The 12,287-nt window shown below is 37.5% G+C and overlaps 1 protein-coding gene across 12 annotated transcripts in view; it reads left to right on the forward strand.

The window, feature by feature from the left end:
- The window catches only part of MITF (melanocyte inducing transcription factor), a 151,977-nt gene that overhangs the window by 79,487 nt on the left and 60,203 nt on the right, over window positions 1-12,287 (forward strand). Inside the window, exon 1 of one of the 12 annotated variants that reach the window (XM_063291568.1) lies at window positions 3,580-3,839. The exons of 5 other annotated variants lie outside the window; for them this stretch is intronic. In XM_063291568.1, the coding sequence (XP_063147638.1) occupies window positions 3,718-3,839 (122 nt within the window). In that variant the 5' untranslated portion in view covers window positions 3,580-3,717. Of the gene's footprint in view, window positions 1-3,579; window positions 3,840-12,287 lie in introns of those variants that run through there. 6 more of the 12 variants (XM_063291566.1, XM_063291573.1, XM_063291574.1 and 3 more) reach the window with 6 other exon arrangements.

The following is a 12,287-nucleotide window of genomic DNA, read 5'->3' on the forward strand; positions in this document are numbered from 1 at the left end:
AGAGTTTACTTTTCTGTTGGCAGACATCATTTCAAGTCATGTCCAAGTCAAAACCAAAGAACCAAAGCAAAAGAGAAGAGAGCCCATCAACTTTACATGCTGAGATGCACTGAATGCTATTTAATGCATAGTAATTAGCAGGAGGCAGCTCCTAGCAGACATTGACTGATCTTTGAGGAGGATTGGATCCAGTTGGCACTTAAGCTGGAGATTACCAGAAATCCAAGGGAAGACTGAGAGGTTAAACACACACACACACACACACAAAACAAAAAACCCAAACCACGACCACCACCCTGGCAGAAGACAATGACTAACCACTTCTGTATCGTTACCAAGAAAGCTATGTGTATGTGTCCTCTCTCATTACAGTTTGCCCACTCATTCCCAATGATCAAGATAACCTGACTTGAAATAGCACAATTCCATTTCTGAGATAGCAATAGAACAAATAGTAGGTTTTGTCAAAATGTTGTTGCTATTTGCTAGGCATTTTTCATTTCACATGAACCTGAAGTAGTTAACTTTCACCTTACAATTGGTGGAGCATATAGAACAGTGGTTTCTTAACAGCCTAGTACTATTTTTCTTATGGTTCTTGCCCGCTTGTCAATGACACATGAACAAACCCCAAAAAGTAGTCTGTGGAAAATTCTTACATGTTTGTTTTGCTTTAAAAAAGAAGTTCTCATAGACCAATATGATTGCAAACAAAGACCAATTCATATTACAGATTTATTGTTTACGCTTTTTTTATTATGAAGTCATGCATCTTACATAAGGAAACTCACACTTAGTTCCTCAAGCTGTAAGACTCACTTTAATTTTCTTTGGCAGCAGTAACTTGTGTAATAAAACTGCTTCCGACTGGCTGCTGGAAATCTCATAGGCTCTGAAGAATAAGAGATACATGCTCATCAATGTCTTCCAGTACAATATACAATTTAGCCTCAGTGTTTTTCCTGTTCCTCCATGTTCAGCTCACTCCATCCAGATCTCTATGTACTACGAAGGGTACTCTTCATACTTATGTCCTGCTCCCCCATTTATGGGTGTCCATATGGGAGACTGGTGGAAAAAAGGCAGGAAATGATGAAATGTGATGACATCATTGTACAAATATGCCACAATGTACATACAAGTAATCACAGTTTGCTGTGGATGCCACTGGATTCAGTTGCTGGTTGCTCTGGGGTGGAGATGTCTTGGAGGGGCCCTGATGCTTGACAATTTACATTGTTAGGAGGAAGAAAATTTCAACACTTTCTTCCCATTTTCATCTTCCTGATTGAATCTGCTCCCCTTGTGCTGCACAGGCAATTTCTTTTTAAAAAATAACACAGAGATCTGATCACAGATCTTCCATCAGCATAGCAACTTGCACTTTATGACTTAAACTGACAAATCTTCCATTCAAAATTTGCCTCATCCTGTTCATGTGAATAAGATAAGGGAGTTGCAGTTTAAGAATTTCATTGGCATTAAGAGTTCCGGTGTGTTCAAAATCCAAGCCAATTGTTATTTCAGTTTATCAAGGTATTAAGGTTTGCTGAATTGGAGTTTTATACTGATCAGCTGCAGACTAGTTACAGCCCCATGTAGACATTTCCATTATTTTACTATGCCATATATTTGATTGTGTAATAAACATGGTATTTTTCACTGCTACAGTAAAAAATCTGTTTTGTGAAATGCTTTGTGAAAGATAACTTGAGGTTGTAATGTACAAACTCCTAAAAGGAAAGGAACATTTGAAATATGTATAAAGAAAAGCATGATGCGGGCAGGTATGCAAAGAAACATACGAACTGCTGAATAAGTAAGCTGATGTTATTTTTGGTTTAAGGCTAGCTGGAAAATCTGCCTAACATGGATTTGACTCATTTAACATCCCTGTTCCCACAATGCAAGGAACAAGGCTTTATCTCCACTTGTAGCTTTCATTTGTCCCAGCCAAGAACTTTTGAAGAGTACACCTTTGAAGTTTGTGACACAATTGTTTTCTTTACCATATTTTTTAACTTTGTGACACATTCCTCCTCTTTCTCTCTGTTTTTCTTCTTTTAAAATAATGACTAGGATCTAAGTTTAAGCATTCTTTGAGACAGACACTCTCTAAGCAGCCTCTTCTGCAGTTGGATTTCTCCTGCCAACCCCCCCCCCCCATTTATTTATTCATGCTATTTGTTTATTCTTTCAGGCTGGCTAAACAAACATTAAAACTAATGCCAGTTAAAGATATTGGGGGGAAAAATGAAAAGAAATGTGTTACATAGTAAAGGCAAGGAGATACACTAGCAAAAGCATAATACGAGGTAAAAGTTAAATTATTCATGGATCAGATAAGAGAACATTAATAAAATTTTGCCAGTCCAGCCTGTAGAGGCAGGGAGTTCTACGAAGTAGAAAGGTTTTTTTTGTCTCATCCCTTTGAACTGTCCCTTGACCACATTTAGGATATAGAAAAGGGCCTTTCCATTGGATCTTAGGGAGCAAGACTGATCGACTGATACTTATTTGTTAGACTTCCGTGACTGCCCATCTCGTAAAAGTGACTCTTGGCTGCTAACACAATTAAAACATCAATATAGTAGCAAATAGCAGAAATAAAAAAAGCTCTATTATTCCCCATTGGTTGTGTGTGATTTCTTTGTAGATTTCTATTTAACACAGTATTATTGTTGTTATTATGTTATTTAATATTATCAGTTACTCCCGATAACATTTCAAACCTTTGAAATCCCATTTCGGAATAGGGCTGCTCCACCTAGCGAAATAGATTGGCTAGGTCTCCTTCTCAGTTATGCTTTTTCCATTCTATCTATGACCCTCTGAAGTGCTGATTAGTGATTCAAATCAATGTTGTTAATGATTGCAAGAATGACCTGGATTCATTAATCTACAATATCAAGTACAGATCAATATAGCATTAGGGGAACTCCCATAAAATGCAGTGAGATCCATGGAACGGTGATTAAAACATGTTTAATGCTTAACTGAGCTGTATGGCAGTGTTGGATTACCATAAATTAAACTGGAGACTTAAAGTGTGATTTGTAGTACTTGTAAGAACAAAAACTGTCTCTAATAAGAATCAAGAAATTATGGCCATTATCTGTTTCATTCGCATACACATTCAGTGTGTACATATACATTCAAGTCGTGGGATATGAATTGAAACGTGGGATTCAAATATTCCCATCAGATGGTTTCTCCTGTGTCCATATTGGAAAAATATGTGAAGAAAAAGAGGCTAAAGGGGTAAGTGGTCAGTGGTGTATAAAAATAGGTGCTTAAACCTATTATAAAACATATTATATGCTGGTCAAGTTGTTTTCTTTCCCCCTTCCCAGAAGCCCTACTTAAAACCTCTCTAATTTTATGTACTCTGCCAATGCTGCTAGAGATATGTATGCATAAGATTTGTAGATGTATAGGAACGTGTGTGTGCAGTAGCTAAAGAGGGAAAAGTTGGATTTGTGTTTTGCCTTCAGGTTCAGCAAATGGTTAATGTCTTGTCACCTCCGCTGTTTCTTCCTCTTTTCCACGTCTGGTTTCAGTGAAATATTTTCTGTCTTCCATTCAGGTAGGTGCTGGATTAAACAGGTCTGCTAATTCAGAGACACTAAGAAACCATTGGAGCCCTGAGCTCTGTTGGGATTGGAGTTGCCAAGGCCTTTATCAAGAGCCACCCCTAGTGACACATCCAGTGCCAGGATGTGGTTTGACTTTGACTCTTCTGCAAGGGCTTTGCAGAAGACCTTAAGCAGGAAGGGGGGAAAGATGGAAGCTCTTAGGATTCCAATGCTCATGCCTTGTGCCTTTGAAAGCCACTACCTGTAAGTGACACTTCCGGAGGGGTGGGAGAGTGGAGGACAGGAACCCCCTAGTTGAAAGATGATTTTCTTAAAAGTGAACAGCAGGCTGGGCTGCTTTAGCCTCTAGCTATCGGAAAAGGTCCAGCAGCTGCTGGGTCTGCCCGGATAAGATAAAGGTAGTCATGGAAATGTGAAAAACAGATAAGTGGCATATCTATGTGGTGGTGACTTTTTCATTGTTGTTGTTACAGGAACCAGAATTTACAGTTGAGATGAAATACAGCACTTGGATTTAAACTTCTTGTCAGTTTGTGAATACTGTAGCACTTTTCTCAAGGCACAGCTTTTTGCTGTATGTATATGATTTGCATTCTGTTGAAAGAGATTCCTTTTCGGTTTGAAGGAATGGGTCACAGAAGTTAGGTCTATTCTTAATTTGAGATATTTGTTATCCCTGTAGTTGTTTGGGGGGGGGGGTTGATGCACTTCTGCAATCCTTGTGGTCTCCCTGTGTTAGCCTGTCTGCTATCATAAAAATTAACAGGGGGAAAAAAATTACCTACAGAGTGGAGGAAAAAAATGAAGAGTCTAGTAGCAGTTTTTCCAACAAACAAACTTTATGAAAAATGTTAATAATTTAAAATAATTTTAATAAAATGCATTAATCCGATTTTTTGCCCCCCAGCTCTCTTCCTACAGTATCTACAAGGTGGAGGAATCTGAAACACTTAGGGCCTGTTGCTAATTTTGCACCCAGGACTACACTCCTGAGTTGTTTTTTTGTACATAAAAGAAAGGCAATGATAGAGGAGTTTCTACATAGCAACCCTTAAAAGAATACAGTAGAGGTTGCCGACTGGTGACTGTGAACTTGATTTTTCTCTAGGTCTTTCCAGGGCAATACTAGCCATACACAATCTTCTTCAGGGTGGGTTTTATTTTTTCTTTTGGCTGGGCTGTTGCATCTCTACTTCATTGCCTGGTAAAAGATTTCCAACCAGTCCAAAAGCTCTGTGTCCCTGTAAGTGAATTAAGCATTCAAGCCAATCAACTTAAAGCATTTTATTGAACTGCAACTCATGCAAAAAGGAAAAAAAAGCCCTCTACCTCCAGAGCTTAATAATTATTTAGTGAATGTTCTTGGGCCATGAGAGAGCCTCTCATTAGATTAACGGAAGCATTGTTGCTGAGTAGCTTGAGAAAGTATAGGGATGGAATGGAAAAATACTAAATGGGGTACCCAGTTGTTTAATTTTCATCATTGATGGATCTTTTGTGTGGCATTTTGTGAATCTGAATCTGTAACAGCATATATATGTGAATATACGTACATGGGCATGGGCATGTGAACTCTAGCAAAAATTGTTTAGAGCATCCTGTGGCAAGCTTCTGAAATCTAGTCATCTTCAGATATGTTGGAAAATATCTCCCATCATTTCAGCAGCATAACCAGATGGTCTTGGCCATGCTGGTTAGGCTATGGTGAGTATGGTCCAACATATTTGGAACGCAATAGGGATTTTTAAAAATTATTTTATTATATCCTGCCTTTTTCAAAGAGCAAGGGTGGCTTTTGTGGGTGTAGGAAGCTCACCGAATTTTGATCTCTAAAACAGTAGCCTTGAAGTAAATTGGGCTGAGAGAGAGTGATTGGAGCAAACTCCATGGTTCGGGTCCAGGTGAAGTGGGCTTGAACCTGGAGCTCCCAGGGTTATTCAAATCCATTACCTTGTGGAAGGCTGTACAGAGGAAACCTTGACAGAATCTAGAGAGATACTTATGTTCACAAGATGTATTTGGTGAAAAGAGCTCTTGTGTACAACTTTTTCCTATCCTGGGCACCATGATGTGATTTAAATGATTAAAATAGTTAGCAATCATATCTTAGGGAACAATATCACATTTGACTATTAAAGACTTTGGTCCTAATGTCAGAAACTCAGACTAATGATGTGCTTTCTGTCAATCACCAAAACATGCAGTACGGATTAGCAGCCAAGTCCAGTCACAAGATATGCAAGGGTTGGGGTTCAGTGGGTGCCGTGTCAGGGGATCAGTGAAGGATTCTCAAGATCTTTAGGAGGATCTCTTCTAGTAAGAATATAGCTTGGTAAGTAAAGATGATTAGACAGAATAGATTATAGAAAGGAGAGGGCTGTATTGTAACGATAGAGTGAGAGGTAAATTTATAAATGTACTTATAACTGTTGTAAAGAAAATCAGAAGCTGCTTCTTTGTATCTTTTTTTCTTTCTTTTCTATTTTTCTTTTACTTTTTTCCTTACTTGCACTTTTAGGTTTCTCTTTGATTTCTTTCTTCTTCTTTTCTTCTTTTCACTTTATTTTAGTCTGCATTAGTTTTTATCTTCTTTTTAAAAAGATCTTGAATAAAATTATATGAAAAAAAGGAAAAAATCCAAAATCTGTGTGCAAGATGGATCAGGACAATGACAATAGTAGAGACATCCTGACCACCAAAACTAAGCTAGTAGATCCTTGACTGCTCACCTGAATAATGAAAGCAGCCTACCATGGACCAAAAGGATCCTTGTGACTTGCCACAAGGATTGGTAAGTGCCATTCACCAGAGTTCCAGTTTGGCCAACTCAAAGGGGTTGTTTACAAGCAAGGCAATGTCTTGTAAAGCAAAATTTTACAAAATCCACATCAGTGGGATTTCAGTAGTGGAAAAAACCATTTGTTTCTCCTTAATTCACTTCCCAAGTAGATCATCCAGCTACAAGGTAGTTAATTTATTTCACCACTCAACACTTCAGAACATAAGAATTGGGGAGTAGTGAAGAAATCAGTGTAAAGAAGGATATTAGGGAAATTTGTACCGCATGTTTGGGAAATTTATGTTGAAAATTATGCTTCATAGATTTTATAATTATATAAAATGCAGTTGCATATAAAAACTTTACACATTAGGAAATTGTGAATGGCCGAACAGATCTTTTAAAAAAATGATTTAAATCTCATTAGATCAGAATATGATATTAAAGGCAAAACTGAAATACTTTGGCCACATAATGAGAAGACAGGACAGCCTGGAGAAGATGCTGATGCTAGGGAGAGTGGAGGGGGAAAGGAAGAGGGGCCGACCAAGGGCAAGGTGGATGGATGATATTCTAGAGGTGACGGACTCGACCTTGGGGGAGCTGGGGGTGGCGGCAACTGACAGGAATCTCTGGCGTGGGCTGGTCCACGAAGTCACGAAGAGTCAGAAGCGACTGAACGAATAAACAACAAAAGATCAGAATACACCATACCAGTATAGATAGTAAATCAGTTGTTTTTATTTTCAATTTAGTTTTTGAAAAATAATAAAGCAAGAAACAAAAAGTGTAAAAGTTGTTTTATACGCTTACAAATAAGTTGGTAATCACATTTTTTTTTCTAGTTTGTGGAGTCCTTACTGTTCTCTGAGCGTGTGTGTTTGCTTGCAGATATTTCATTACCCGACTAGGTAACATCATCAGTGTCTAGTTGAGCACTGATGATGTTACCTAGTTGGATAATGAAACGTCTGCAAGGAAACAACCAGGCTCAGAGAGCAGCAAGGACTCCACAGTTCAACGCTGAGCTACATATATTATATTCTTTTCTAGTTTCTTTACTACAGTTTTTATACTCAAGACATTTTTGCATTGTGAACCAAACTTTCAAAAACAAAACCTATTGAATTGGAATAGACTACGATTTTCACACCTCTGTCACACAGTAGTTCTCAATGATGTTCAGTCAGTATATAAGGGCAATACGGCAGATTTATTGTTATGTCCTTGGTAGAACAAGGTAAATTGATTGCCAGTCGCATTTTTTAATGCAACTGTAAAACTTGCCAAACAATGGGATGACTTAATCCGTTATCAGCTGATAAATTCCCAATCAAGTATGAAGTATTAGAAGAAGAGAAAAATACAGTTTGATATGTTGTGCTATGCAGAATCATTGATTAAATCCAGTCACTACACTTTTTGAATCGGCTATTACAATTTTTTTCCATATTATATTTTATAGGTTATTTAATGTTTTGTCCAACAGCACACACTAGTGTTGACACAAGATAAATTCACATGTAGATTCCAGGTGTTTAAATTAGGGTTTGCTACTCATGTGATTTAAAATAGCAAGTTTAATACAGATTATGGTTCTGAAATATTTGCTTACCCGTGGAAAGATTCAGTTGACACAATAATTGAATGGTTCATTTCTGCCACCACAAATAACATACGAATGTCTTGCCTGGTAAAAGACATTATGCTTTCATTCAAAGACAAACTAACAAACAGCAATCTGAGAGAGTTTTTGAAAAAGCTGTCTGCAATTTGTCATTCATATTTATGCAACAGGAATATTGAAAAATAATATTTGAACTGCAATCTATGGACTCACATGATTTGTATTTTATGAATAAATTCTGAGAAAACAGTTTCCATTTCTGAGACATACACAGAAAGTTATAAATATATAGCAAAATCCATGAGGAATTGTCAAGAATCTGTAAGTAGGTGTGATTTTTAAAAAATCCAAATTTTTTAGGATAAAATATGTACGGAATGTGATGAATAAAAAAATAGCTTGGGAAGAGCTTTGTTGAACAGGAAAAAAACAGTAGGGAAGAGAAGGATTTTGCTGTTTGAACTTCTCAGGTTTTTAAAAAATAGCCCCCCAAAAGTGGTAGAACACCATTTAATCAGTCTCTCATTGATTATGTCATGCACCACAGGGATTTTTAGAGGAATGGACTCAAATGCCATTCCAGTTGGTAGAACTGAAGTGCTTCATTCTTTCCAAACAGTGTGGGTCAAACTGCATACATATATGTATACATATACATATACATATACATATACATTGGACATCAGCATATCCAAATCAGTTCAGGAATTTGCTGTAGGGGGTGAGAGCTTTTAATTCCTCTCCTTTTCCTCTCCTTACGCAAACACACATGCACACCCACACCCACCCACCAGTTTGGTGAAGTGGTTAAGGCATCTACACACACACACACAGGAGCATTGAGATTTTTCCCATGCAAATTGCAGGTGTAGGAAACATGATTTCCACTAAAACTCAAGCAGTGCAAATGTTTAAAGGCCCCTATCTCTCCTGTTAATTCCAAGCTCTGATTAAAATTCCCTCCCTTCCTTTTCATGCTGCTGATAAAGGTGGTGTTCAAGAATGTTTAACATGGAAAATAGCATTTAGTAAAAACTCCTTTTATCTTTCTCTGGATTGCATTTATTTAAAGTACATGTGATTTGATTAGCAGTTTTTCAGAAGAATTCCTTTTATCCTTGGCTTCATAGGCAGCTTTCTTTTGTCAAAATATTAGGATTTCCTAGCAAATGTCTCTGTAGTGCAGTGCTTCCCAAACAAATTACCCACAATTGGGTAAAAGTGGTTTTTCTTTGGGTAATGACACACGAACCCATTACACAATCTCAACAGGGACATTTACATTGACTTAAAATGTTTTACCTACATAGGGTAAAAAGGACTTTCTGATAAGCAGTTTTGGGTGATGAAGGAAAAAGTTTGGGAAGCACTGCTATAGTGTGCTTTTGGTGACAGATGTGCATCTTCATATTCATTTCAATGATAAGTACAGGTAGGCCTCAGTTAACAACTGCCTTGTTTAGCAACTGTTCAACTAATGATGGTGCTAAAAAAGTAGGTTTGTGGCTGGTCCTAGAACTTAAAACTGTTACAGCTTCCCTGTGGTCATGTGATTGACATTTGGGGGCTTTGCAACAGACATGCATTTAGAATGGTCGCAGCATCCTCTGGTCACATGATTGCCATTTGCGAGCTTCACAGGAGGTTTCCGACAAGCAAAGTCAATGGAGAAGCTGGCAGTTGCAGTCACACGATGTTGCACTTAATGACCCACGGTGATTCGTTTAACAACTGCAGCAGAACTGACGTAAGTTGGGCATGGTCACATGGTGTTTCACTAATGACTGTCGCTTAGTGATGGAGTTGCTGGTCCCAATTATGGTCATTAAGTGAAGGCTATCTGTTTGTGTTTAGTTATTACTATTCTCCATTCTTTTAAAACATGGGGATGTTTGATAAATGTTTAAAATTTCCTTTTTTTCCCTCTCCTATCTTCGCTAACAACTGGTTGTTCTCCCAGGCCTTTAGGTAGGGTAGATATGGTCCCCTTGTTAGAAGTGTTTCAGATATATAATGTATTGTTAAAAATGTTGATTTTTTTTGGGTATATTTTATTTTGAATACTGTTATTTTGAATACTGTATTTTGTAAACTTTTGTTTGTTTTAACTTGTGAACTGTCTAGAGATGCCTTGGAGTTGGATAGCATCTAATTCTAGTCAAGGAAATAAAGAAATACAAAGCTAATGAAATAGCTATGCACGTTTTATGTTAACTGAAGCTGAATGGATAGCTTACCTTGAAAAACAATCCCCTTTTTTGAAGAGATCAGGCAGGTAGCCCGGGGAGCTATTTTCAATATTTTTTTCCAAATTTCAACAGCAGGAGAACCTTCACTATTTTGACTCAGTCAGAGCACATTCTTTGTTATTTTCAGGCACAAAGTAGTAATATTTAAATCATGGATCTCTGCTGATGCTTTTTCATGGCCTGGATAATGTATCTCTTGTTTGGTTTTGATCCACTGCTTATTTTTCTGTTACTTGCTTCAGGAATAGGAGCGATTATTTTGGAAACTCGAGCAATAGTTTGAAGATTAGCTCTAGATTGGCTGCATATTTTTTAAAAATACTACACGACAGAAAGGCACATTGCAGACTAATCTTTTCATCCTTTCACATTCCAAGGCCCTGTAACATTTGGTCAGTGGAAGTGACTACAATAAGCATTTCTGTACTACATTGAATTTAACATGAAAAACAGTACAGGATTAAGTCTTTCTTAACTAATTTTTAGACTTGAACTGATTGAAAATTAAAACAGAGTGGGTATAAAAGCTACTTCCTGTACTGACTGTATGCCTACACAGACATGTCCAGAACTACGACACTAATTTTATTTACATTCAACCCAAGTGTTAAAAGTTTCAAGTATTTCTAGAAGCTGAGATACCTGTACCATCATTCAGTTTAGCTGTTGGTGACAGAAGTTATTGATTTATTTTTTAGTCCTTTTGAACAGTTTGAGAAAGGGTAAAATACAGGACCAATACTGATGTTAAGGTAGGTTGAATGTGTAACTTGTACTTCTCTGACTTAATGCCCTATAGATGGCATGGTTATGGCATGGAGACTCTATTGAGTGGTTCCTGGTGATTTAGTAAACACATCCATGTAGTTTTCTTGCCAAGAATATAGCAGTTTGGTTACCTGAATTCAATTCCATGTTTAAAAAGTGACTGACTGTTAAGGCAAACAGTTTCCTAATGAACAGTTTCACTTAAGCAAAATTATGCCTTGGCCTCTCAAAGAACGTATGCACCAGAGGCAGAAAAATGATTTCAGTGCATAAGACTCGGAAGGTCCTTACAGTCAGAATGATGGGAATATGGAAAAATAGCAATAAGTTTTACATTCAGCATTAACTCAAAATGCTAGCAGGATTTGAAAAAAATATTTTTTTAACAGAAAAAGCATGAGGAACTTTCAGGCCATGGGTCTATCTGCTGCACAGAGGTTCCTAATGGTAGCCTACAAGCTCCTCAGAGATGCCGTAGTTGTTGATTTCAAGGTCTGCCCTCTTGCCCAAGGCCTTTACTCGGGCTCCACTTTACAATTGGCTCTCTTGAAGAGATTAACCCTTCTTTTGTTACCATGCTTTAATGGAGACAGTTGCAATGGCCATTTGCACTACATCTATGTGTAAAGGGACATGGCATTTCTGTATGGGAAAATGTGTTGAACAGTTTCTTGTTTTGAGTAAATGTGTTCCTTACAAATGTTCTCCTCTAGAGGTTTGCCTGGAGACAGTTTTGCTGTGGAAAATCTGATTAACGAGCTGAGAAATTATCAACAACATTGTATGTATGTAATTGTGACAGGGTGATGATACCATCAATTACATTGTTGGAATATGGAATGCCTAAATTAAAACAAATGAAGAGGAAAAGTCAGTCTACAGCCTTTTAAAAGTATATGGTTTGGGAAAAAAGATTATATTCCTTTAAAGCAGTGTTTCTCAACCTTGGCAACTTTGATGTGTGGACTTCAACTCCCAGAATTCCCCAGCCAGCCATGTTGGCTGGGGAAGTCTGGGAGTTGAAGTCCACACATCTTAAAGTTGCCAAGGTTGAGAAACACTGCTTTAAAGGAATTTAATAGTTTATAATGCAATAAATCCTTAGATTCTTTTGTGATTTTTCTAGAGTCTCTCCCAGTTTAGCAAGCAACAGGTGTTCTAGATCAAAAGTGTCTCTACAGTAAAAGCTGTTAGGGCTGGTGCCAGAGACTTTGATTGACAGAAAAGCTGTAACCCTTCTTCTCACTCCTTTATGAGCCCGTATTTTT

The sequence above is a fragment of the Candoia aspera genome, chromosome 2 (genome assembly GCF_035149785.1).
Source record: "Candoia aspera isolate rCanAsp1 chromosome 2, rCanAsp1.hap2, whole genome shotgun sequence".
In the NCBI taxonomy this organism is placed as follows: domain Eukaryota; kingdom Metazoa; phylum Chordata; class Lepidosauria; order Squamata; family Boidae; genus Candoia; species Candoia aspera.